This window comes from Nelumbo lutea, chromosome 5 (assembly GCF_056320005.1).
Source record: "Nelumbo lutea isolate HS-2025 chromosome 5, American lotus-T2T, whole genome shotgun sequence".
In the NCBI taxonomy this organism is placed as follows: domain Eukaryota; kingdom Viridiplantae; phylum Streptophyta; class Magnoliopsida; order Proteales; family Nelumbonaceae; genus Nelumbo; species Nelumbo lutea.
The window spans coordinates 39,757,149-39,785,030 of NC_142688.1; the positions used below are offsets into that span (position 1 = coordinate 39,757,149).

Below are 27,882 nucleotides of genomic sequence, written 5' to 3' on the forward strand. Positions count from 1 at the left end.
CATATGGAAAAAACAGTAAAATAGAAGCTAAGTATGGTTTTTTTTTTTGTGATTTTTAAAAGTTCAGGAGCCTCACTTTAAAGCTCAGGCCATTAAGGCTCAGTTTTCTAAAAGCATACGTATTCCTTCCAAACTGAGCCTATCTATTTGTAATTTACCCTTTTTTGCTTCCTTTTTTATTTGAAGAAAAAGGAATAATAATTATTAAATGAATAAAAAAATGCATGAATTTCTTGGATAAAAGCCATTTAATGGTCAAAAAACCCAGTTACTCGTATTGATCATTTCTGGCGTAAGAAATTGCTTGACCATGGTGTATCAAATGGTGGCTCCAAAATCCTCTAGGTTGGGGACGCTTAGCAAGTTATAAGTGTCTCAAACTACAATTACTGAGTTCTCGGACAAATCCTAGACACTCTTACGAGAATAAATGCCACCACCTAGGAAGTAATAAGATATGAAGTTAGCTTGTAGGTAATAGGTCCTCTCCATGAACATATTGATAACAAGATTCTCTCTTCATACTGGTTCAACAGCTTGAAGAGTTCATATCCTTTTCTAACTGCTGGAAATTCTGTATTAATGAATTCAATTGGTCTGGAAATCATAATAAAGATCAAAAGATAAACATCCATGAATGTGAAGCTAACTTGCAATATGTTGTTAAGGCTGTGTTTAGAAACGAGGAAATGCAAATTTGTAGGGTGTAAAACGGTTCATATAAATTATAAAATTGGACTAGTTTTGCACTAACAAATTTTACTTCTTACTAAACAGACTTTTTGTTGTAATGGATGCAAACACAAACTCCAATAAAGCATATGCTTTTTTTTTTATCAAAAACCCACTTGAATGTAAATTTACTTCTTTTTATTGATGTAATTTTGCATCGTATTACCAATGTAAATATGCATTGATCTGTCATTTGTCAATGCATAAATGTAATGTTGCCAAAGTTGTCAAACACAAGCAAAAATGAACCAAAATACAAATTTACCCTAAACCGGGATTTACACTTTATTTGCATTGATTGATTGTTTCCAAACAAAACCATAATGATTATATACCTAATCCTACCTCATTGATCTCTCTGTTGTTAAAGTGATCTGTTGCAAGTTGAAGGGAGTAAACGGATTAGGGGTAAACAAAAAGAACATTGACCAAAATAGTAAGAAATGATTTAACGGGTGTTTGGTGTGCTGCATTGTTGTGTTTTGGGCTGATCATTACAAATTGGTACTTCAACTTAAAACCTCAAATTGATGTTTTTGAGATACATACAACAACACCTATTTTGCATAAATTTGTATTGATCAATCCAAAATTCAATGGCAATGCCACTGTACCAAATACCCTAATTAAGCATTCATAATTTAATATGAGATATAGGATAAATGAATGGAATGGTCAAAGAGCATTCATATAGCTGACACCAAATAGTTTGGATATAGCTGACCCCCAAATAACTCACCAAGGTAACTAATTCCAGAAAAGAGTAAAGGTGGAAGGCAGTCATCCACCTAACCATGGGTGGCTTAAAGTGAACGTGGATGTTGGTTCTCTTCTAGGGCAAAGATTGTTTTGGGCTGATTTTGCAAGATGAATTGGGTCGGTTTGGCTATAAATTATGGTCCAAAGTCAGCTCTTCTTCTTGGGCTGAGGTTTCTTAAGAAGCCATTAGGCTAGTTTATTGCACCAAATCGGCCAAAAGTACACTCGAGAAAATCAGTACAAATTGAAGCTAATAAAGGATCTTAATTTGGGGTAAGTGATCATAAAAAGTGACAATTTGGCCATCACCAAAAATCTCTCTCTTCTAGCTTTAGTTTTGTTGGTAGGTTAGCTCTAGTTGTTCTGCTGTATATTTTGTTTGAATGTAGAAATCATCAGATATCCTTCTCCTTTGTAGGTAGGGATTCTTTTGATATTTTGGTAGGGTCCATTAAGTAGCGCTAGGGGTGTCAATTGGACTGAGTTTGGTCCAACCCAATCGAGTATGATGTGAGTCCATTATAAATGGACGAGGTCCAATCCAATCTAATGAATATTTTGGACCAATTTAGATCAGTCCAATTCATTGTTTGAATCGTCCAATCTGTTCAAATTCATTTTAATTTAGATTGGTTTCAACCCGAATCTGGTCTATTGACACATATATTTTTATCTTATATCAATGGACCATATATTGGCTTAATCCAACCCAATCCAATATAAATTTATTATGGACGGACCAGGTCTAATCCAATCTAATAAATATTTTTGGTCCAATCTAATATGTCTTGTTGGTCCATCCAATCTGTCTAAATTGATTTTGGACCGGATGGAATCCAATCCAAAACCGGTCCATTCACACCCTTAAGTAGCGCAGCACCACATTCATGGTCCCCCTTCTCAAAATTGGTGGCAGCAGGATTTGAATCCTCATCTCTACTGGAACATACCAAATAACCACCCCTCAGTTGGCTTCCTTTATAGGTAAGGGTGGTAATTAGGCAGCTCATCTGTCTTGTAGTCTGGTTTGTTGTTTGGTTTGTGGCTGAAGTGGCTGTTTGATTGTGTTTGTGCTGAGTCTAATGATGCTTAATCTTGTTTGTCTTGGGTAGTATTGGTCAGTTTTTTTTAATTGAACTTAAATTAACTAAACAGAAAGACTGTCCGATTGTTAAGTGGCTATTCCAGCCGGTTGTGGGCTATTTCCATTCCACCAATAACAAACATCTTTCATATATTTTGCCTTTTGAGCCAAAGCATTAGCATCTCTATTAAAAGAATTAGATTTATATACAAAGTAACCTTGGTCTCATTGTTTTCTGTTTTCTGTTGTTGTGCTGCATCTGTTTGGTTGTATTTATCCTATTTTATATTGAAGATATTGCTTACCCAAAAAACAAAAACAGGATTATTTTAGTTTCTCAAACATTCGATTGACAAGAAAAAACAAAAAAGCTTTTAAACAAGTAACAGTTGGTGGAGGGGGAGGTGGAGAGAAGAGAGCCCTCACAATCCTAAGAAGAGTGCAAATAGAGTACAAATAAAAATTTGTAGAGTGCATTCTGGTTCATACAAATATTTGCATTTGTATGATAAATTTAATTTCTTGCCTAATAATTCTTAGTTCTAACAGATGCAAACATGAATCCCGATTCCCAAGATTGAAACATACCTTTTCAACATTGATCAATTTTGAGCGCAAAGTTTTATATCTTTTTTTTTATGTAAACTTTACCTAATCTTGAGTGCAGACATGCCTTGAAATTTATAGAAACTCTCACTTTCAGTACATAAATGCATTCTTACAAACACTTGCAAAATAAAATTAAAATGCTTATACACACTGAATCAGCATTTACAGTCGTCCCAAACGAAGCCTAAATCTCACATTCCTTGGTGCAGGTGATATTCAGCTATAAGTGTATGCTACAATCAACCAACTAGAGACCTCACCATGTTTGGTTCAATTCTCATTATTTCTCATTGTTACTCAAAATGAAATTTTAAAATGGACAAGAATGAGTAAAAATAGGTAGAACTAGAAAATATTGATATGAACCAAATGCTTTTTTCCTATAAATGAATTCTTTTCATATTGACAAATGACCTATGTTGCTCATCTTCATTCTTCAAAAAAAAAAAAAAAAATCATGTCGGTATTCACAAACCGCCAGACTAGGTCTCCAATAGTCAATGTTTACCACTTGGCATAAATGTTTTGTAAAAGTACTTTCGCAAAAGTGCTTTAATAAAAGTACTTTTCTAAAAGCGCTTTTATAAAAGTACTTTCCTAAAAGTGCTTTTATAAAAGTACTACAAAAGTGCTTTCATAAAAATACTTCCATAAAGTGCTTTTATAAAGTGCTTTCATAAAAAGATTTTTGTAAAAGTGCTTTTATAAAAGTGCTTTTCTAAAAGTACTTCCACAAAAGTTCTTTCATAAAAGTGCCTCTATAAAAGTGATTTTGTAAAGTACTTATATAAAAGTGTTTTTGTAAAAGTCCTTTTATAAAAATGCTTTCATAAAAGTTTTATAAAAGTGCTTTTATAAAAGTATTTTCATAAAAGTATTTTCGTAAAAATGCTTTTATAAAGTAGTTCCATGTAAATATACTTTCATAAAATGCTTTCATGTAAAAGTACTTTTATAAAGTGTTTTTGTAAAATACTTTTGTAAAAGTGCTTTTACAAAAGTAGCATTTATGACAATAGTTTTGTAGGTATAGTTTACTCAAAGAATGAAATGAGCAAGATGGGGCATGATTGCATGAAGCTGATTTTTCATTCTAAAAATAATATGGGCCTTAACAATAATTCCGTTAGAAGCCCTGAAGTCTCCTTGCGATCAGAGACGAAACGAGACTGACAACTCTGTTGATTTCACTTTTCCCTGCCTAAACTCTCATCCCTGTTCCTTTTCACTAAGGACCCAAACTAATAGATAGCAAAGCTACGATTCCTCGTCGTCGTTGTCTCTTGTCTCCACCATGTCACAAGCCTACAATTCCAACTTGCTCGGTTCTCTGTCTATTCCATCGTCCGTTCAATCGAGATTTATGTACTTATAGATAGCAAAGCTAACAAAGACGGATTTTCTTTTTTTTTAAAAAAATAAAAAAAACATCTCCTCTTCTCAAGCTCATCATTTCCTTCCTCCCCGCATCGAACCAATCATTTACAATCCCATGGTCCCAACTTGACCAAGCTTTCTACTACTACTACTTCTCGATTGCTTCGCCAAATTCAACGTTTCATTTCCTTCCTCCCCGCATCGAACCAATCATTTACAATCCCATGGTCCCAACTTGACCAAGCTTTCTACTACTACTACTTCTCCATTGCTTCGCCAAATTCAACGTTTGCTCGAAACACCAGTCCTAATTTTCCTTCTGAAACTCTTCATACTTGTCTTGTAATTCTATGGCTTAGCTCTTCAAATCCAGGTCTTGTGGACCTGGACGGATATCGGTGTTGGAGTTGTCCCCTCCGACTCCGTCATTATATCTGATTGAGAACGAAGACGAAGAAGGAGAGGAAGATAATGACAGTGACAATTACTTTTCCAATCCAATATCCACTCCATTGATAATTCATGCAAGGTGAGAGGGAGGTGCCAGAGATGAGCGTCATCATTTCCCAATTCTGGAAATTTTGCTAGCAGAGTTAAAGTCGTTGGTGACATGTAGCATGGAGAGGGAGGATATTAGCTGGCCTACCAATGTCAGGCATGTCTCCCACCTTACTTTCGATCGCTACAATGGCATTCTCGGTTTGCCCATTGAGTTTGAGACTGATGTCCCTTCTAGGGTCCCCAGTGCCAGGTTTCACTCTCGTAGTCTGTGCCTCTATTTGTTTGCTCAAACTCTGCATCTTCACTTTACAAAAATCCTAAACTTATAAGTGCGGTGATAAACATTCCATGCTTTTGGTTTATTGTTTCGTCATATTCCAGTAGCTTTTGCCAAAATATTTCCGAACTCTGTAATTTCTCCTTTCTTCCGGTTAGAGTTGTCAGTCTCGTTTCGCCTGTGATGGTAGAAAGACTTTGTATTGTCGCTGGTGAAATTGCTGTCCGCCGGAGAAAGCACTACTCAATCGGTAGAGGGCGCTAGAATTTGGCAGGACTTTAGCGGGAAAGAACAGAAAATTAGAAATAAAACTTGCGGCGGAGGAATACTCGGTGGCAGGGGTGGGGGGCTAACGGAATGGTGACTAACTGTTACGGTTCAAAGCAGGCTTAGCCTTGTCTACGCTTGGCAGGCTTACGTTAGGGACATGCCCGTCATTTTCGCCTGTAAGATTTTTGGGAGAACTGATGTCATCTTCAGGCAGACCACCAAAAGCTTAACGTACTCTTTGAGGAGGGGTGGTCGACCTCCTTGAGTGCCTACCCTTGGCACTCCTAGACCATCATCCCCTTGCGGGGTGGCCCTGGTTAACGGCTAGCATGGCTACCAGGGTTCCTCATGCGCGCACACTTGTTCATGGGGACAGTGTTAGACTGGCACTGCGCTACCGATACTCAAGGGAGGCTTGGCATGCGGGCCTGGCTCAAGCATGTCCCTTCACCTCACCAGCCCCTTGCCCAAGCTGATTGAGCTATCCCGTTGCCCCTAGCGCACGGGTGTGTTCCGGCCCAAGCGGTTGCCTATCATCATGGCACACAGGTGCCTGTCATCATCGGCATACAGGAGACCCTACACATCGGTGCCAAGTCACCTCATCGGCGCATGGTCGCCTTCCCTTATGGTTGTCCCCCTTTAGCACGTAAGCGGCGCCTCCAATGGACCGGTCTAAGCCAGGAGAGTGCCCCGGCTATTGAACTTGAAGTCATGATCCAGTGCTACTGACGTTGGTGGAACCATCCCATCAGGCAACTCCTAGCCTCTAAGCGCATAAAGACTTGTCCTGGCCTGCCTTGGCCAGGACACCGCATGGGTTTCTTCCGCTTTGGCCAGGACACCGCACGGGTTTCTTCCGCTGTAGAATTACCCCGTGACATAACGGCAATTAAGGCTCCCCACTCGTGAATGTAATTCACATGATTTTGGGGACGCGTAGCGTCCTCACGTTTTGTGAGAAACTTGCGAGGCGCCAGGAAGTGAGGAGCAGATCCGGACTCCTCCGGCTTTCCTTTGGTTAGTGGGGGCAGTAGAAAGAGAGTTGAATCGGACAACCAAAAGGGACAGAAATCTCAAATCTCTGATCAAATGTTACCGTTTCCTGGTAAGTGGGGTAAATAATTTTCTCCAATCCATACAAACAAATTTATGAACCACAAACCAGACAAGGTATTATCCTCAAAAGATTTTCTTTCACAACCACCAACAATTTTCATTTGTCGAGCTCTACATTATTATTTTATGCCACAGCTCTTTTCTATATTATTCATCTCTTGATATATCCAACGGCACCAAACCATTGTGTTATCTTCGTCCCGAGTCCTTTTCTCTTGTTTTGTTGCATCATAGCTCATAGGAGTTCACTTCAAGAGTTCAGTGTCGGTCTCTACTCTCCAGAAACTCCCTTTTCTTATCCACCGACTCATTGAGCAAGCTCCTTGTCAGGCAAAGAACAGTGGGACGACAGTCGAGGAGACCTTCAGAGATGAAGCTTCGATCTTCTCTCTGTCTCGCTTATTTCTTCATCATATCCTGGACAGTAGCAAACGATGACGAGAGATCGAGCAGCAGCAGCATCGTCTTCACTACGCTCGGGAGGTCACGCTACGCCTTCGACATCTTCACCCTCCCGACCTCTTTTCACACACCAAGCCCCGTCGATGAGCTTCAAATCACAGACGGCGAGTCAGTCAACTTCAACGGCCACTTCCCTTCTCCCTCTTCTTCCTCAATTCTCTCTAATCTCCTCTCCAACCGAACTCTAACCCTCGACCCACACCCTCTGCAATTTATCGTCTATGTCACAGAGCGCCACGGCTCCTCTAACATTTACCTTGACGCGTATTATCATCATAGCCCCATAAGAAGGTCGGCTCTTGAGACCCCATGTCGAATTCAGGTTCCGCTGTTAAACCCAGAACAGAGCAACGGTGGAATTTCCCTGAAAGACCGACCGTCGCTCTCAGGCGATTATCTTATATACGTATCGACCCATGAGGATTCCAAGGTGCCTAGAAGAAGCTGGGCTGCGGTGTACTCGACCCATGTCGGAACAGGGGAGACTCGGCGGTTGACGCCTTATGGTGTGGCCGACTTCAGTCCTGCTCTTTCTCCTTCTGGGATTTGGATGGCTGTGGCTTCATCTGGGGAGGAAGGATGGAACGGGGAGGTTGAAGATCTGAATACCGATATCTATATTTTCAGGACTCGAGATGGGTCCAAGAGGATTAAAGTTGTTGAACATGGCGGTTGGCCTTGTTGGGTCGATGACTTTACTCTGTATTTTCACCGTAGAAGTGACGATGGGTGGTGGAGTGTCTACAGAGCGATCCTTCCTCAACAGGCAACAATTCGTTCTGGGTTAGTGGTAGTAGAACGAGTCACGCCACCGGGTCTTCATGCCTTCACACCAGTTGCTTCTCCTGGGAACAAGAGCTTCATCGCTCTGGCCACAAGGAGACCCACTTCCGATTTCCGCCATATCGAACTGTTCGACGTTGTTCGCAATGAGTTTAAGGAGGTAACTCGGCTTATTTCGCCACGCACGCACCACTTCAACCCGTTTTTATCCTCCGACTCAACCCAAATCGGGTACCATAGATGCAGAGGCAGCGGTAATGGAGGAACGAGCAATCCACTTATGCTTGAAAATCTGCATAGTCCAGCACCAGGTATCTCTCTGTTCAGGATAGACGGGTCTTTCCCATCGTTCTCCCCCGACGGAAACCGAATCGCCTATGTTAATTTTCCGGGAGTTTATGTGGTGAACCGCGACGGCTCTGGCAAGCGTGAAGTCTTTCCCGGCACTGCCTTCTCCACTGCTTGGGACTGGAAGCGGAAAGGCGTTATCTACACAAGTGCTGGTCCGGAATTCGCCGAAGAGAGCACCGAAGTAGACGTAATCTCCATCACCATCGACGGCGATGAAACGGGCACATACAAAAAGCTGACGTTAGGAGGGGAAAACAATGCTTTTCCGTCACCGTCTCCGGACGGGAAGTGGATTGTCTTCAGGTCCGGCCGGTCGGGTCACAAGAACCTCTACGTGATGGACGCACTAGAAGGAGAAAAAGGGGGACTCCGCAGGCTTACGGAAGGCCCGTGGACGGACACGATGTGCAGCTGGTCTCCCGACGGCGAGTGGATAGCGTTTGCATCGGACCGGGACAATCCGGGTGGAGGCGGCTTCGCCCTCTACTTAATACATCCGAACGGGACCGGGCTTATGAAGGTGGTTCACAGCGGTGAAGGCGGCCGGACCAACCATCCATCTTTCAGCCCCGACGGGAGGAGCATTGTGTTCACGTCGGACTATGTTGGGGTGTCTGCAGAGCCTATATCAAACCCGCATCACTATCAACCATACGGTGAAATCTTTATAGCTAGATCGGACGGTTCTGGCATTAAGAGATTGACGCATAATTCATACGAAGATGGGACACCCGCTTGGGGCCCCACTTTCATGAGGCCCGCTGATGTTGTGGAGTCACCATTCGGGGAGCCTGGATGCTCGTTTGATGATTGTCATTGGCTCAACCTGAAGGATGACAATAAGGTCGGGGAGTTCAGCTCTCACCTGAGTCGCCTCTCACACTCGGTCTCAGCCGGCTCCAAGTGTGGTCAAGTGTTGAGAAGCAACAACAATCATAGCTTTCATGTTAAGAATGTATAGCTAAGTATACTGTTTCAAGAGCTGCTCTCTAGTCTCAGAAGAACCCTAGCAAGAGATATGCCACAGATATCTAATGTGTATAATTATGTCACCAAATGAGAGATCTATGGGTCTGAATGTGTGGATATGTCTTCAAGCAGATGTTGGTTTGTTACTTACTGTTTGATCACATTATCAAATACTGTATCGAGATCAGGAATCTTATTGAAGAATTTACTACTTTGGCATATAATAAAACTGAAGCTATAATTTAATCTTCTCTTTCTGCATAAAATTCCACCATTGCATTAAAATGTTGGTCCAGAAGGCTAGCTCCTAGCTGTGCTTGCTAAATCTATAAAATCTTTATAGTCCAGTCATCTGCAATCCGAACATTGGGTTTGCGGATGGTAGGAAAAGAGGGCACTTGTCCCCTTCGAAGATTAAGTGGCCCAAGTTCGATATCGACTCTATGGTTTGCAGGTTCAATGATGGCACTTTTAGCCCCAGGGGAGAGCCCTAGAAGAACAATCCTCTCAATAAAACAATCTGAAGAAAATGGTGTATTGCTTGAGGCTGGGGGTGATGCATTTGAAGATACAAGCTTGCCGTCTGAAAACAGGAAGCGGCGATGGATGTAGTCTCCTTTCTCAAATTCAAAGCTCTTGCCATCGTCTATGTATAGCTCACCTTCAGCTGCTTTGGAGCTATTCAGAGCTATCACCTAAAAGAGACAAACATAATCAATGTGAGAAGATGATGTTGGGCAGCATTATCAAGTATTTCAGAAAAGCCAATTTATAAATTTTAAATAAATAGAAAACCAACGTATATTTAAGGTAATAAGGTTTTGCATTTGTAACTCAGTTAACTGAAAGTTACAAACATTTGACTTGATATGCCAAAAGCAATCTTATGGACCCTGAATGGGATTTTGATTCCCAAGGGAAGGAGAGGGAAGAATGCCAATCCCTCAAATGGGGGAATGCCATTCCACCGGGAATGGGATTCTGATTCCGATTCCAAACCCCTATTCCTACAAACCAAATGGGCCCTCGCATTTTATTAAAGCAATAAATACATTAAAGAGGCGCAAATAAATGCAAAGATGGATTAATGGTAACAAGTTAACACACATAAATGAGAGGTCTTGGATTCAAGTCTTATTATCAACATTTTGAAGTTTCTATTCACATTATGACCCAGGTGGTTTCATAAAACCGGGATTGGTTCACCGGTTTTCTTGTTAAACTGGCCAGTCAGCCAGTTTTGGCCAGTTTTCATGAATTACAGTTTTCAGTGTCCAACCGAACCAACTAATGGGCCAAGCCACAATTGAAGTGGTTGGACTCACTGGTCCAGTCCGGTTTTCTAAACAATGATTGTAACAACAACAATATGCTTTTAATAAAAGTATTTGGATAGTGAAAAAGAGATGTATCATAACTCTTTGAAAACTCCATTAATAAATTTAAAATCAAATACTTGAAAGTCAACTGATCATGCTATTTTTAGTGTAGACCCTCTTTTGGGTGAGATCCATTGGATGGAGCCCAGATCTGATACTTGCTATGCTGTGTAAAGGGCTACATAACCAATCATGAGTGTACACACCGTACACAGGTGTTGATCCCAGGTGCATGGAAGGAATACTGGTGTGTTCACTCTTTTTTTTTAAGGTAAAATTGGATGGTTAACATTGGATGATGGGTCATGATCCTATGGGTATCAAGACATGGAAAGTTACGAGCCCTAGAGTACAACTATGGGTACTGTGTCCCCAGGCCCGGGATAGCTTCCATAAGAAGATACCGACCAAAATGTCAGGACAAATTGGCTTGTTTGGTTTGCTAAATAAACACATTGCCTATGCAGAAGATAATTTTATACTGCATTGTATGATTAGATCCAAAAAGGCAAAAGAGTATTAATTTTTCTTCATACTGTAACTTGGAAAGTAAGAAACAGGATATTTCTTTGTTGGGAGAGGGGTATTTCGTTGATCTCTTCCAGGCTGGGAATGATGAAAACATCTATCTATTTCTGGAAGGACCATTGGTGTGGTAACAGCCCACATCTTAATGCTTATTATCTAAGCATTTATACCTTGGCTCTTGACAAGGAAGCTAGGGTGAAAGACTGCTATGAAAGTATTGGTAACGGAGTTGTATGGACCCCGAGATTAACAAGAAACATGGACGATTGGGATCTTGAACCTCTTAGTGCTGCAATGGGATCTTTGGAGCAGATGCCCTTGCAGATTTTGGAGCAGGGCCATGTGTGGTAGATAGGTGATAAATCAGGTGTCCTCTGTAAAATCAGGTATCTTCTCTGGAGAGGTTCCCTGGAAATGGATTTGGAAGCTGAAGATCCTATCCAAGGTCTCTTTCCTTCTATGAATGGCTATCAAGAGAAGAATTCTCATGATAGATAATTTGAGAGTGTTGGGCATGGTAATCATAAAGCATTGCTGCCTTTGCAGTGCTGCTGAAGAGTCAATCCAGAACTTGCTCATTCATTGTGAGTTCACTCACATAATTTGGGATTTTGGGTGAATTTCTTGGGTCTGTTTAGCATTGTTTGGGTTTCCCCTTGACCTCTTATTAATGTGTCAGTTCTTTCAGCAAAAGGGGTGTCATTTTATGGAATATGGTCCCAGCTGCTGTCTGCCGGTGTCTTTGGCATGAAAGAAACAGGATATTTTGATGATGTAAGCTCACCGTTGAAGTTGACATGTAGAAGGGTGGAGAGATGTCTAATCAGAGGGGCATACATCACAAAAGATTTTTCTGATTCAAGTATTCTCACATTTGTAATCATTAGGAGAGGCTGCTTGGGTATGATAATTTTTCATGCTATATAATTAGTCTTTTGTTTGTTCCCTGTGACCTCTCTGGCTCTCCATTTTTATCTTTATCTTTTTCCTCTCGTATCTGGCTTTGAGGGAACCTTTCCCTCCTTTTAATGAAATTTCACCTTAATTTCAAAAAAAAAAAGTTCAGAGAGAGGAAGACTGGGAGAGTCCCACATGTCCAGTCTCAAGTAAAAATTTTGTGTTGGTTTGCATTGCAGTGGAAAAGATTAAAAAGGATGGTTCAACACTAGAGACATACCAGAGTGTAGGGATCTTTCACCATCTGGGTGGAACTTCGGCGGAACCTGTCTTTCCTTGGAACAATGGTGCCAGCTTTCTGGAAAGCAGGGATGCTTTCTTCTGAAACCTCCAATTTGTGATTCACACCTCCCTTGTATGCTACCCCAGTTCTCAAGTCATACCAAGACTGTCCAGCAGGCAAATATACCGATGCATGTCTGGCATGCTGATCCAAAAGTATTATTTATCAGTTATCACAATTTAGTTTAGGGGGAAAAAGCTTAACAATATATGCATGCACACAGAACAAAGTAGAAGAAAACCATTAGCCTCACCTCAGTATAGATTCCTTGTACAAAAATACTGTTTCCAACCATGAAAGCCTCATCATTACTGAAAGTAGCTTCATCTGAAGGGAACTCCATCCAGAGAGGACGCATAACAGGAACGCCACTTGTATTTGCTTCTCTGAACAATGTGTAGAAGTATGGGAGAAACATGTAGCGGACATGTATTGCTTCCCTGATCAGTTCTGTATTCCGTTCTCTGTGTCACCACATCAAGTATAAGGCCCAGAAAGAGGAAACATGCCAATCTAATAAATTAGCTTAACAAATTATTTAATGGCTGCAGTTAGAATTTAACTGCAACAAGTAACACTTGGTTTCTCTCAGAAACATGGCTCAAAATCCATGAGTTACAACTTATAAGCCTTAAAAACATGGTTTATTGCAGATAGTTTTGCCAATATTAACTATCAAAAACTAGGATTAGAGTCTGCAAATCTTAACAGAATGATTTTTGCAAAATGGCCTAGAATATCTACAGCGTCATGGTATTTATTTTTTTGTCTTTTCGAGCAGACCTTTGGGTGGTCTTTTGGGTTTCAAATTATCTAGGATAGGGTGGGTAGTTGGGTATGTAGGGTGGTCTTTGAATTATTGAGCTTCTCATATTATTTGCTTTATTTTTTATATTAATGTAAGATTTTGTTACCAACTAAAAAATGAAAATCTGACACTATCACCTATATTGTAATAAGTGTTTCCAAATGGAAATTTACCCGTCAAAACAGGTCAATACTAAATTACTAATGTACCTGACAACATCTCCCCAGTCTGTCCCTGTCATACAAGGGTGGAGAACCGGTGCCCTTCCTGCAATGAATTGGAGGTCGACAGTTGTACCATCAGTCTGAAAGTACTCTGACTTCCGTTCAATCTTTGGGCATAGGAGGTTTTCCTCCAGATTGCCACATTGTGCAGCGGTTCCTTACAAGAGGTGAATCTCTCTGACCTTTGTGCAGCAACCTAACGAATTTGAGATGCTAAGCCGGAGAAGATACCAAGAATGCTTGAAGTGTTTTCCAATGGAAGGTGGAGGCAGGTTTGGGTTGCACCGAAAGTTGAATCGACGCTCTGGGAGTGTGCAAGGAGAGAAGACGATGCTCACGTGGCAAGACAAAGGCCATGTGGATCAACAAGATTGGAAGTTTCGGGAGTCAGACTTGGGTTTCCCCCAAAGGAAACCAAATTGTCGGCCTCGATTAATTTAGGCTCCACTTTGCCTTTATCAATCGGGCTTTCAAATAAGTTTGAATTTCAAAGGGAGGGACCTGCGTCCTATATGGACATTTTAAAGGGGAAGTTTTTGGGAAATAAAATCTCGAGACCGGGGCTGAACCAAGTGGTCGGACCGAGCTTCAAGGAGACTGCACGTGACAACTTAAATGTCACGTGTAGAACAGGTGGTGGATCAATGGGGGATGCTAATTTGGGTGTATCATTGTCCCCATCGATCCCTGACAGCAGCTATCAAAGGGAGATGCTGAAACTACAGTGGGCGAGATGCTCCCCTTCTCAGCAGGAAAAGCTTAATCCCAGGTAACGCTAGATCAAAAGAGGTTCAGGACAATGAAGAGGATGACGGACGGTGGATTGATTGCGATTATAAAGAGGAAGAGTGCTACTTTGATGAAGAATCCAGCATAGGGAGTGTGAATGGGACAATACAAATCAATTTGGACAATGAAGAGGATTATCGCATCGGTGCCTTGTTTGTGGCAGACAAGGTTAGTGAAACTGAAGTTGTAGAGAGGTTTTCCTTCGACGAACCTTTGCAGATGTCTTGTGAGGATGAAGGGTGTCGACAAAGCTCTGGCTTTCAGAATGCCTCAAACTACATCCAGGAGCAGCAAGATTCTTCCTGTGGCCTCTCGGTTAGGGAATCCCACTCTTGTGAACTAAAGCAGGAAGTTCAGATGGTGGCTGAGCAGGGGATCTATTATGCTTCGAAGGAAACACCTGCAAGGGATATGGCTCCAATTTCTGATCAGGTTGCAGAAGCCATGGGTCTTCCTCAAACAGATTACCCTGATGCTTGCAACCTAGGCCCAAGTCAAGGTGGTTCGGTTGCTGAAACACCTATTGTTGTTGATTTGCTCCCTCCTTTGGTGGATGGTAACCCTTGCAACTCTCGTGTTTTCAGTTTTGCTACTGATTCCTCTGTTAGCTCTCTTGCAGATGACCCGGTCCTTGTTCCTACTATGATTAAGCCCATGGACTTGAATAACAGTGTTGAGAGTGTGGAAAGGTAACTTCCGGCTGGGGTTCTAAAGCATATTTGTAGGAGGGAGGGAATTTCTTCTGGGGAAAATATGAGGAAGGAAGAGATCAGAGAGGAGGGAGAGAAGGGCAGAGAAGAAAGAGATACGAGGAAGGATGACACTGTTCCGATGAAACAACAGGAAAAAGTAGTGGGTGGGAGGATGTTTTTGCAGGAGGGAAGGTGCAAGTGGGAGGGGACCAGCTGATGAATTTTTCCAATAGAATGGGCCTTAATCTAGAGAAAACAGACAAGGAGACTGTTCAAAAAAAGCCAGGAAAAAAGGGGTGGAAAAAAAGAGATGAATGAAGTGCAGAAATTAATTAATGATGTTGAAAGGGGACAAAGAGTTTAGTGCTAGGGGGGATGGATGAAAGGAGGCTTTTAGGGAGAAAAGGTGTTTTGGATTTTTCAGTTAGTTCAATAAAGATCATCAGTTGGAATGTTAGGGGGCTAGGAAGTGCCACAAAAAGGAGATTGATTAAGGAGATATTGAAGAAAGAAAAGCCAGATATAGTTCTGATCCAGGAATCCAAGATTCAGGAGGTTGATAGGATGTAGATCAGGAGTTTGTGGGGAGAAAGAAATTATCAAAGGTGCTATGCACCAGCTTGGGGTGCTTCTAGGGGGAATCATAACACAATTTGGAAGGAAGATATGTTTTCCTGTTGTGAAGAGCTAGTAGGAAGATTTTCAGTTTCAGTGAAGTTGAAGAATAATCAAGATGGCTTTGATTGGGTTCTTACCAATGTTTATGGGCCAAATTCCTATAGAGAAAAGAACATGATGTTGGAAGAATTAGCAGATGTTAGAGGTCTATGGGAAGGCCCTTGGTGTTTAGGAGGTGATTTTAATGTGATAAGATGTGGATGACTCGATTGGAGGAAGACAGAGAGTTACTTTGAGTATGAGGAAATTCGACAGCTTTATTGAGGACTTTGAATTAAGAGACTTCCCACTAGGTCAATCCTGTTTCACTTGGTCCAATCTCCAAGCTAACCCGATTTGCTCAAGACTGGATAGGTTTTTAACGTCTCCTTTTTTTTTTTTTTTTGATCAATAACACTTTGATTAACTCATCAATAGAATATTTACAATAGGAAGACAAACACGCTTATCTTCCAAGAGCAACAAAGAACCTCAAGAAAAGGAAAAAAAAGAAAGAAAGAAAACAAACTATAGTTACAGCTTAGCCCAAAACAGTGAGTCCCTTTCTGCCCCTTGTTTAGCTAAACCGTCAGCTAGGGAGTTAGCCGATCTTTTAACCCAACGTATCTTAACTTCCATCTCCCGCAGCAGCCACTTGAATTTCCCCCTCTCATTATTGTACTTCCATAAGCCATTGTGATCTTTAATCAGCCACCCTATCACCACCTCTGTATCCCCTTCAATTAAGAGTTTCCTGATGTTCAACCCCTTAGCTTTCTGGACTCCTTCCATAACTGCAAAGATCTCAGCTCTAAGGGAGTCACCCACTCCAATTGGGCCTGAGAACATGGCAGAAATGACCCCATTTTCATCCCTAAAAACACCTCCAATCCCTGATTGTCCCGGATTTCCCCTGCTACACCCATCAAAGTTTAGTTTCACGAATCCACCAAGTGGAAGGGTCCAAGCCACACTCATAACTGACTTGGGCTGTGTGCAACTTGCAATTTCACCCCACTTCCTCAACATGTCATCTACAATGTAATCTGTGAAAAGCTCCAAAGATTTCAGCCAATGTATCACCCTAATATGAATGAAAGCCCTCAGATCTGCTGTTCCTCTTTGAGCTTCTGAGAATATCCTGGAGTTTCTTTCTTCCCAAAGTGTCCAACATACTACAGCCCTTAGTCCTCTCCACATTGTCCTTCACCTTTTTATCTGCCACCAGAAAAAAGAAGGGGAAAAAAGGCCCTGCAAGTCTGATGGGGGATTCCAGCTACATCCAAATAGGGACAAAGCCCATTCCCAAATTGACCTCGCAAAATGGCAAGACACTAATAGGTGAAAACCAGTCTCCCCATCCACTTTACAAAGAACACACCATTGAGGTGACAAACAAGTATTGGGTTTCTTCTTTTGGAGTAGATCACAGTGTTGATTCTTTCCAGATAGGTTTCCCAACAAAAACTACCAACCCTAGGAGGTATTGCTCTGCACCAAACCTCATCAACAGGAAAAGGGGGGAAAGTAGGACTGGTAGACTGACTTAAGACTTTGAAGAAAGAAGCACAAGAAAATATTTCGTTGGGGGTAGGTGTCCAAATTCTAGAATCCGCCCTAGTGGGGTCCAAATTCTAGAATCCGCCCAAGTTCCACCCAATCCCAGAAGTGGAAGAGGATGGGGTGGTGAAAGACGAGATTGGCTCATTTTTCAAATCAGAAAGAGCATACAAAGAAGGAAACCGATCCTTTAGAGGGGCACTCCCCACCCAGGATTGTTCCCAAAAATTTATGGAGTTACCGGAATTCAAATCATACCTGATATTAGGGGAGAAAACTAGTAGCAAGTCATGAATGGCTTTCCAAGGAGAATTGCTCGTGGTCCTAGCTCTGATTCCAACGTCCCATCCATTATGCTCCAGCCCATGTATACTTGCCACTATTCTAGCCCATAGCTTCTCCTTCTCCAAAGGGAATCTCCACAACCACTTTCCCAATAGAGTCATATTCCTTCTCCTAATATTCCCAAGCCCCAAACCACCACAGGTCTTACTCCTACAAACTATCTCCCTGCTAACTCTGATCGCTCTTTTCCTCTTCCGGTTCCCACAGGAAATCTCTCATTATCTTCTTCAATCTATTAGCAACATTCACTAGGATTTTAAACACCGACAGGAAAAAGATAGGTAAATTAGCAAGCGTGGCCTTAATAAGTGCAATTCTCCCACCAAGAGAGAGGTAGTTCTTTTTCCATGAAACCAGTCTTTTTTCAAACCTTTCCACCACCGGGTTTCAAAAGCTCTCTCTCATGGGATTATCACCTAAAGGCAACCCTAAGTAGTTCAAAGGCCACCCCGAGACTTCACCCCCGAGCACTTCAGCACTCTCCCTGATCTCTCCCCCCTCCAAATTCACCCCCACAACACAACTTTTCCCAAGGTCAACCTTCAAGTTGGACATTTGCTCAAACAGTTGTATCACCGACTTCAAATTCCTGATAAAACTCACATTACCGCCTTCACAAAACAAAATCGTGTCGTTAGCAAACTATAAGTGAGTAAGGGGGGTTTCTACCCTCCCATCTCTCCAGCCTCTAATGAGCCCCCTAGAATTTGCTCTGTGAATCAGTTTCCCCAAAACCTCCGCAATTAGAATGAACAAGAAAGGAAAAAGGGGGTCTCCTTGTCTTATACCCCTACTGGCTGAAAAAAAATCTACGACTGTCCCATTCACTAGCACTGAGTAATGACAATTCCGGACACAACTCATGATCCACTTAGACCATCTATCCCCAAACCCAAATTTAGTCAAAACTTTCCTCAAGAAGTCACAGTCCACCAAGTCATAAGCCTTTCCAAGTCCAACTTACAAACCACTCCCTTCTTCTTATCCCTCTTAAAGTTCTCCACACTCTCGTTAGCACTTAAAATCTTATCAGTAATTTGTCTTCCATTCACAAAAGCTCTTTGATAGTGTGCAATGATATCTGGCAAAACCTTCTTCAACCTCAAAGACAACACTTTTGCAATGATCTTGTACAAGCTATTAACCAAGCTAATTGGCCTAAAATCCTTCGGGTGGGAAGCATCTTTCCTTTTTGAAATTAAGGCTATAAATGTAGAATTCACACCCGGATTGACAATTCCTCTCCTGAAAAACTCCTCAAACATCCGCAAAAGATCATCCTTCAAAATATCCCAACAGTCATGATTAAAAGCCATTGTGAACCCATCCGGCCCTGGAGCTTTTGTTCTATCCATAGAAAATACAGCCTCCTTGATCTCTTCTAAACTAAAGCTTCTTTCCAACCTTCTCCTGTTCTCCACCCCTACATCTGGCCAATCCAATCCTTCTACCCACACCCTTCTACACACAGGCCTTCTTAGAATAGATTTGAAGTGCTCCACACAGGCCCCGACACTGATTGGGAAGAACATTGGGAGGAGTTGAGGGAAAAATCATTACCCAGAGTCACATCAAATCATTGGCCAATCTGTTTGTTTCAAAGAGCCATTGAGGGAGGCCCTTCCCCTTTTAGGTTTGAAAATATTTGGCTTACCCATCTGGAATTTAAGATAGGTGAAGGAGAGGTGGGGTTTCTATGTGCCACAACCTACATGGGAAGGGCAAAAGTTTCTGAGAAAGCTATAAAGATTGAAAGGGGAAATAAAAGAATGGAACAGGGTGAAGTTTGGAAGACTAGAAGAGAAAAAAGGCAGTTTGATTACACAAATTGAGGAAATTGACAGGAAAGAACTCCAAGGTGTGATAGAAGATCATGATAGAGAATGAAGATGGTCTCTGAAGAAGGAATTAGAGGATACCTTGTTAAGAAAGGAGATTAGTTGGAAGCAAAAATCAAGAGAGAGATGGATTAAAGAAGGTGATGGCAATACTAAGTAATTTCATGCTTTAGCAAATGGTAGAAAAAGGAAGAACTCAATTTCTTCTTTAGTAGTGGGGGGGCTGAAATTACAAATCAAGAAGAAATTGCTAAAACCTTTGTTGACCATTTCATATCAATATTTGGTAGGCCAATCACAGAGAGATGGGGTTTGGGAGAATTGGAATGGGGAAGCTTGGAAGAAAATCAAGTGGAAGCCTTGGAGAAGAGGTTTGAGGAAATTGAAGTTGAGGAAGCCATTTTCACTATGGATAGATCTAAGGCTCCTGGGCCTGACAGTTTCACCATGGCCTTCTATCAAGATTGTTTGGAGATAATCAAGAATGATTTGATGAAAGTGTTCAGGGAATTCCATAGAAGGGGAGTAATTAGTCCAAGGATGAACTCAACTTTCTTAGCTTTGATCCCAAAGAAGCAAGGTGCCACCCAGCCAGGAGACTTCGGACCTATAAGCTTAGTGACTAGTATTTATAAGGTAATTACCAAGGTCCCTTCTCTGAGTCTTAAAAAGGTGCTCTCCTCTCTCATCTCCCAATACCAAGGGGCCTTCATTCAAGATAGGCAAATTATTGATCAAATTCTAATTGCAAGTGAGTGTGTGGAGGGTCAAAAAATTGTTAAAGAGGAAGGGAGTAGCAATTAAGTTGGACCTGGAGAAAGCCTATGATCTTATGGATTGGGAATTTTTTATCACTATAATGAGAAAGTGTGGTTTTGGAGACTTATGGTGTAAGTGGACCAAAGGATGTATGCAAACAAGTCACTATTCAGTTCTAGCGAATGGCACTGCAGTTGATTTCACTGAAGGGACTAAAGGTCTTAGACAAGGAGATCCACTATCTCCCTTTCTTTTTACTTTGGTAGCTAAGGTCTTGAGTAAACTGATTTTAAAGGCTAACTCTATGCAACTGATCAAAGGCTGGTCAGTCGAGAGAGATATAGTTATGGTCTCACATTTGTAGTTTGCAGATGATACCTTGATTTTCTGTGAAGGGGAGAACAATGAAGATGTGGAAAATCTGAAATTAGTTGTGAACTTGTTTGAAAGGATCTCCAACTTGAGAACCAACTAATCTAAGCATCAATTTGGAAGGGAGTGAGTTGAGAGATTTGGATGTATTGTTGGGTTGTGAGACTGGAGATTGGCCTTTTGTTATCTGGGATTGCCCCTTGGTGGAAACCCTCGTTCGGTAAGTTTTTGGAACTCAATAGTAGAAAGGTTTGAAAAAAGATTGACAGTTGGAAGAGAAAATATATTTCTTTGGGAAGGAGAATCACATTGATCAAATCCACCTTGGCGAATCTTCCAGTCTACTACATGTCGGTTTCTAGAATGCCCCAAGCTGTGATAAGAAGAATTGAGAAAATTATGAGGGACTTTTTGTGGGAGCCTGGGGAAGGGAAAAAAGGTCATTTGATTAGGTGGGAAAAGGTGAACCAGTTGAAAGGTGAAGGGGGTTTGGGAATTGGAAATGTAAAACTGAAAGAATGTGGCTCTAGTAAGTAAATGGCATTGGAGGTTTCCCAAAGAAAATGAGAAATTGTGGACTAAAGTTACTTCAAGAATCCAGGGACAATCAAGCAATGGTTGGGATGTGAGCAGCTGCACCCTGGAAGGCCATCCATGATATTCTTCCTTTGTTTCTTCCCCATATAAGGTATTACTTGGCTTTGGGTCAGAAAATCAGATTATGGGAAGACATCTGGATTGGGGACTCCCCCTCGTCAAAGGTCTTCCCTACACTCTTTGCTCTTTCCAGACTCAAGGGTAAACCTATTAGTGATTTTATCAGCTCTCCCTCTTCCTCTTCAAACTTAAGCTGGAATTTGGGTTTTACTAGAAATCAAAGGGAATCTGAAATTTCTAATGTCTCTACCTTGGTTGACTTGTTGAATTCAATAGATTTGGGGGATAGTGTTTCAGATTCTAGAGTCTAGGCCCTCAATCAGTCAGGTTCTTTTTTCTTGCAAATCCTTCTTGAACTCTCTTGTTGTCACTCCATCCTCTCCTTCTTTCCCTGTTAAGGAAATTTGGTCTCGATCCATCCCTCCTAAAGTCAATGCTTTCTGTTGGGAAGTTTTCCATGGTTCCATCAACATCTGTGACTTGCTTCAAAGAAAAAGGCCAAAGTGGTGCTTGTCCCCAAACTGGTGCTCCTTATGTAAGCTGAATGGTGAGACTGATTTTCACCTCTTTATCTCTTGTTCTTTTGCTAACTTTATTTGGGAGTGATTTTCCTCTCTATTTGGTTGCAGCTGGAATCCTCTTGCTAATGTAGAAGATCTCTTTAGCTCCAACATATTCAGGTATTCTAAAAGGAGAGGCAAAGTAATGGGAAAATGCATTAGAGTAGCAGTGGCTTGGACAATCAGAGAGGAAATATGAGGATATTTGGTGATAAGGACAGAGGTAGAGATGCTGTATTTAAAGTGATAGCCATAAGGGTGGCACATTGGGTGAAAACTTTGAAAATATTTGCAGATTTTAAGACAGAAGACTTCTTCAAATCATGGGGAACAATTGCAAACATTGCTTCTAGAAGACCTATTGTATCTGAACTTTGGTCCCCTCCAAATGTTGGGTGGAAGAAACTGACTTTGATGGTAGCTGTTTGGGAAACCCTGGCCCATCGGGCATTAGTGGGGTAATAAGGGAGAATGGAAATATCATTGCCATGTTCTCAGGCCCTATCCAGCATGGTGATGTGGTGAATTCAGAACTGAAGGCAGAAGTATTTGGTATTGAGAAAGAGCTAAAGAGTTGGGGATAAACTGGTTGGTTATTGAAGGGGACTCAAAAGTTGTTGCAAACTAACTGAAAAAAGAGGAAGGAGCAATCTATAGATTAAGAAATGAGTTCAGGCGCTTTAAGCAGGCTTCTAAAGATATGGAAATTCACATAAGATGGATTAGGAGATCAGCTAACAGCTAATAGCATAGCTCAGGGTCTAGCTAAGCAAGGAGTTCAAAGGCAATCTATGTTCTGAGCTATATTAGAGGTAGTGGGATTTCCTTTGGGTCCATTGGGGCTTGTCTGTAACTAATGAATTTCTTTGTTGGGTAAAGCTTGGGTCTGTATGGTAATTAGTGGGGTTTATGTGGACTTTGTCTACCCACAACTTCTTGCTGTACACATTCTATTAATTTAATGAATCTTTTCTGTGTTGCTGATCAAAAATAAATAAATAGATAAAGTGGAGACCGCATCATTTTGATTTCTTGTTTACTCCTCCCAAACAAATAACCTTCCTCCCACTTCCATTCTCTTTCATACAAAGTGGGGACCACATCATTTTATTTCCCATTCCACTTCTCACAATATATATAGAGTCAAATCTGAAGCAAAAGTAAATTATAATTTACAGTTAGCCCATATGCAGTTCCATTCATCTACACCAGTGCAAATGAAATTTACATTGCAAATAAAGGGACCCAAGGCACAAAATTAAAAAGAAAAGAGATGGAAAGCCCCAAGTTTTTTATGTCTTTTTTTTTGTATGAATGCCCCAAGTTTTTATGTCAGTCTGTTGTCTATTATACCTACTAAGATTCTGCTTTTAACTTGGACTGATTCCACCTGTTTTGCTTGTTCATTAATATTAGGCTGGAGAACTGGAGGGATCTAGTCTTACTTACGGTTTTTAACTTACACAATCCAATTTATTCCTATTGGGAAAAAAAATCAATGGCACTAATTATTTATATAGTTTTTAACCTTCTCTAATTGAATTATTCCCATTGTAGTAACACTGGGATTTTACAGTGTCTCCATGAGTTTCTACAAATTCCCATGAACCACTTCTGCAGACAGAAAATATGCCATAATCAAATGTTAATCCTTGATCCTACCACACTTCATGAATTTTCAATCTTTATTCACTTCTATAGCCAGACTAGTAGCACATTTCCCTTGCTATTTGTTAATAGGTAAACATTTCCCTTGTTATTCAACATGGGTTTCTTGGTTGAGGTTTTTAAACAAAAACAAGCATAGGAGGCTTTTATAGGTTAGAGTTGGATAAACATGTTTTTGAGCAAGAACCCAATTTTTGTAGAGGCTGAAAAATAAATTTCATGGATTCATGCTTCTTTCCATCTATAAATTTATGAACTGCAAGAAGCCAATACTATCAATCTAGATCATTTAGTAGTTTCTAATGCAATAATCTCCATCAAGTAAACCAATAGAGAAACTGACAGAAGAATGTAATCTGGCATTAGAAACTCCCAACCTTCTCCATCAAGGAAGTAAACCAGTAGAAATGGAGACATGTTGGTCAAAATGGTAATTTACTTACCTTCCAGTTCTGTGACATCATAAGAACTGCTAACAGATTGCACATGCATCTAATCCTAATAAGACAATCAGAAAATCATGAACTAGAGGACCATGATGATGATATTCTTAAAAATTTCCAGTCTCTTAGCATCCTATAAATACTCATAAACCTAGCAAAAGTGTAAAGAGATACATCTGAGAAGAAACCAAGCCTCAAATGAAAGAAAAGAAAATAAACAATCATCTCCAACCAACAACTTGGAATTTATACAAGTGATCAGAACGAAGAAAATTTAATATTTTAATTAACTGAACTAGTAGTATCTATTAAGAGGGCTGGGAGAAGGCAATAAATTGTGGGATTTGAAACCAAATATCAAGTAAACAAAGGAAGTACAGAATAATCGAATATATTACCCGAATAACCAAGGTTCTCGTCTTTTGGTGTCATGATGAGCATGACCTCTAAAGAATGGATAGAAGGCACCAAGCTGGTACCACCGAACTAACAATTCTGGCTCAGGATTGCCAAAGAACCCACCAACATCAGCACCTGCATGAAGTATAGTCATTAAAACAGTTTCCTGGATGAGGAGACTGAAGGTATTAAGACGATTTAATAAAATAATGAATCCTACTAACCAGAGAATGATATTCCAGTAAGACCAAGAGTTAAAATCATTGGAACTGAGACCCTGAGGTGATCCCAATCTGCTGAATTATCCCCTGTCCAAATTGCTCCATATCGTTGACTTCCAGGAAAGAATGCTCTTGATAAAACAAAAGGTCGGTCTTTCCCATCCCCTCGTTTTAAAAGCCCATCAGCTGAGGCCATGTGAAAATAATAACCATAGGCATTATGCAACTCCCTGTGTTCCACACCACCATAATGCACAGCATCCCTAGGCATGGTTACCTGGTTTAAAAATAATAATAATAATAAATTAACTATAACAGGATAACATCTAGTATTAACAAGCCACAACAGTAGCCCCTACATCATATCGAAGCATCGCTGATATTTTTAGCTGTCTTGTAATATTTTGCCTTACAGTTTTAAATGCATGCATCAATGAAAACCCTTGGAGCATATTGCCATTTTATCTATCTAGATTGAGTTCAATAGGTGGCATACTTTTGGATCACTCTCTCCTCATAGATAATTGGGCTAATATACATAAATGATTGCTTCGTGAAATCCATTGGCCACCAATCCTTGTCACTGTATTTTTGTTAGGTCTACATTTTATTAATTTTGTCTCAGTTCAGCATACTATAAAACTATTGGATAGTAAAGTATTGGTCCATATTTCAAGGATTTTGAATTTACTCCTCCCTAATTCATTATAAAGAATATATTATATGCAAACAATGTACACCGGAGGACCTTCTCATGAGCATTACTAGTTAATTCATCCGTAACTAAGGGGAAAAAGAAACTCATCTGAAAGAGGCATACAACTGCAATAAACACTGAACTAAAAAGGGTGACATACCTCAGGCCCATTGAAGACAGAAGGCTCATTCATGTCGTTCCAAATATACAAGGAAGGAGTTGAACCAACATAATTCTGGAAAGAGAACTTCTCAGCCCACCAGGACCTGATCTCTGGGTTCAGGGTATCAGGGTAAGATGAGGAACCAGGCCAGCACCATCCATCAAAATCGTTGCCCGTGGCATCCTTCACATAATACCCTTTCTCAGTAGCCTCTTTGTGCAGGTGAAAGGACTCATCCCGCTTGATATGAGGATCAACAATTGTAACCATACGCCTACCCTTTGCAGCCAGTTTGTTCTGCATTTCTTCCGGATTGGGGAAGAGCACCCTGTCCCATGTGAAATATTTCTTCCCGTCTGTGTGCTCTATGTCAAGCCACAGAACATCATACGGGATGTCATGTTCATCAAACTTCGAATCAACATGCGCAACATCCTCCTCATCCCTGTAATTCCATCTGCATTGATGGTATGCAGTGGCAAACTGCTGGGGCAATGCAGATGTCCCAGTAACAATAGCATACTGCTTCATGACATCCTTTGGCCCTGGACCCACGAAGAAGAAGGCATCCACAATCCCAGCCTCACTCATCCAGAACGTATCAATCCGACCCTGCGATGAAGGCAGGCTGATCCCCGATTCGGCATCCCAGCCCGATCCCATAACATCAATTTGCATCTCTGCAGCATTCAACCAGAAAAACCCAGATGTCCCATGAGCTTTTCCGTGAGAAATCATGAACGGTATCGACCCATAAAGGCCAAACGGAGAATCATGAAGGTACTCGAAAACATCAAGATTGAAGAGGCGATAAGGTTCGGAGTGGTCGATGCCAGGGCCTCTGGTAGGCTTCAAAGCAAGGCTAGTGGCATGTTCAGGGATCCCATACACAGAACCTGCACCATAAAACGAAACATCGAAGCTGATCGACTGCGGACCATAAGGCCTGGTATCAGTGTGACTTCTGAACCTCTCCTCCCAATCTTCTCCCTCTTTCTTCTTCCTCAACTGCTCGAAATCAAATAGCCCATGCGAATTCATCGACACGACACGATCGCCTCCTTTCCTTCGAACATAAACTTCAAAGGGATCATGCCGAAGGACCGCCTCGAGGTCGTCCGACAGATAAACAATGGAAGAAGGGCCGGAATCGCCATTAATCACCTCCGTCGAGACCCTCTGCAACCAAAGCTTCTTGTTTTCGAACTCGGGTAAAACTACTTCAGGCACTTCGAACCGCTTCTTGGGAGGATCCAAGCTGGGATCCTCATCAATCTTAACCCTCAAGATGCCATTTTGAAAAACAGATAACTTAAAAATCAAGGGTTTTACCGGCTCCTTTTCCTCTTCTTGTTGCTGCTCTTCTCCTTCTCCGTGCCCTTTATCGGCTTCCTTCGAGACGAGCTTAGCTATGAGATCACCGTCGTCAATAGCGACGTCAGTGGCCACAAGGGAACAAGATCCAGGCTTCCTCGAACGAGCTCTCTTGCAAAATGGGGTCTGGTTACAGTTCCTGAACTCATCTTTTTTCCAAGATAAAACCGAATTCAGTTGAAGAACCAGTAACAGCATAATCACTAGAAGCAGAGAAGAAGCCCTCATCGTCGTCGTTGTCGTCTTCGCCATTGCTGTCGCCATGGTTTAGTTCCAATTTTGGGCTCTACCACGTGGTTTTCAAGACCTGTGAGGAGATGATCAGATGAGACTTCCTCTTTTTGAAGAGGAGTAGCTGAGTTTTTAGAGTCAGCTTTATTTCATTTATCTTACATCTCGAAGAGGAAAAAAAGGGGGAATATCATCGTTAATAGCTTATGAGGCCCCTTTCCTTTCCTTTTCGAACTAGCAAAGAGATCCTTCAAGCTTATTTAAGGTAGGGGTGGTAATTGGAATTAAATTGAAATCAGTCGGTTAACTAGTTGAGTGGTTCGTTTAATCGATGGTTTAGTTCATTGATTTTTTTAATTTTTTGATTTTATAATATTTATTATAAAAATATATAAAATATTATATTTTAAATAATAAATAATATATTATATATTATAAATATATATTTATATATAATGCATATTTATTAATTTATAATATATAAAATACATATAATATATATAATATACATAAATATATAAAAAATATATATACAAAAACATGTATACCGGTCGGTTTGGTTAACCGCTGGTTTTTTAAATTGGTTAACTGAAACTGAACCGATACCTTCAGTTTTTTAAAATCACCAAACCAACCGATTCGGTAAATTGATTTTTCGGTTCAGTTTCGGCCGTTTTTCGTTTTTTTTTTTCACCCCAAGTAAATTGTAGCCTTAACGTTTTTACCTTCTTTCACTCTCTTCCAAATGCACATATTATATCAAAAACATTCTATCTACTTAGGGTTTTTGGTTTTTTCAGTTTTTCTACTTTCTAATGCCATGGAGGCCCTCAAACGTTCCTATGTGAACGCTTCACACCACCTGCACCGCTGATTTAGTAGTAGTTGACTGAACCACTAATATTCGAAGGTTCTCATTTAGGCCTTCAAAGGTTCTAGTGATTGAACCACTTATATTCGAAGGTTCTCATTTACATTAGCTACA

At 40.9% G+C, this 27,882-nt stretch overlaps 2 protein-coding genes across 2 annotated transcripts; one reads left to right on the top strand and one right to left on the bottom strand.

The window, feature by feature from the left end:
* Positions 1-7,098: 7,098 nt before the first annotated feature.
* On the top strand, positions 7,099-9,544 carry LOC148851869 (uncharacterized). Its single transcript, XM_088943521.1, has one exon. It carries the CDS (start codon positions 7,099-7,101, stop codon positions 9,283-9,285), a length of 2,187 nt encoding a protein of 728 aa, XP_088799647.1. The 3' UTR covers positions 9,286-9,544.
* RSW3 (Glycosyl hydrolases family 31 protein) lies at positions 9,487-27,133 on the bottom strand. The gene is made up of 6 exons (XM_088943520.1): positions 25,290-27,133; positions 24,436-24,709; positions 24,211-24,346; positions 12,694-12,904; positions 12,378-12,584; positions 9,487-9,988 (listed from the first exon to the last, which is right to left on the bottom strand). Exons 1-6 carry the CDS (start codon positions 26,928-26,930, stop codon positions 9,620-9,622), a joined length of 2,838 nt encoding a protein of 945 aa, XP_088799646.1. The 5' UTR covers positions 26,931-27,133; the 3' UTR covers positions 9,487-9,619.
* Positions 27,134-27,882: the final 749 nt, after the last annotated feature.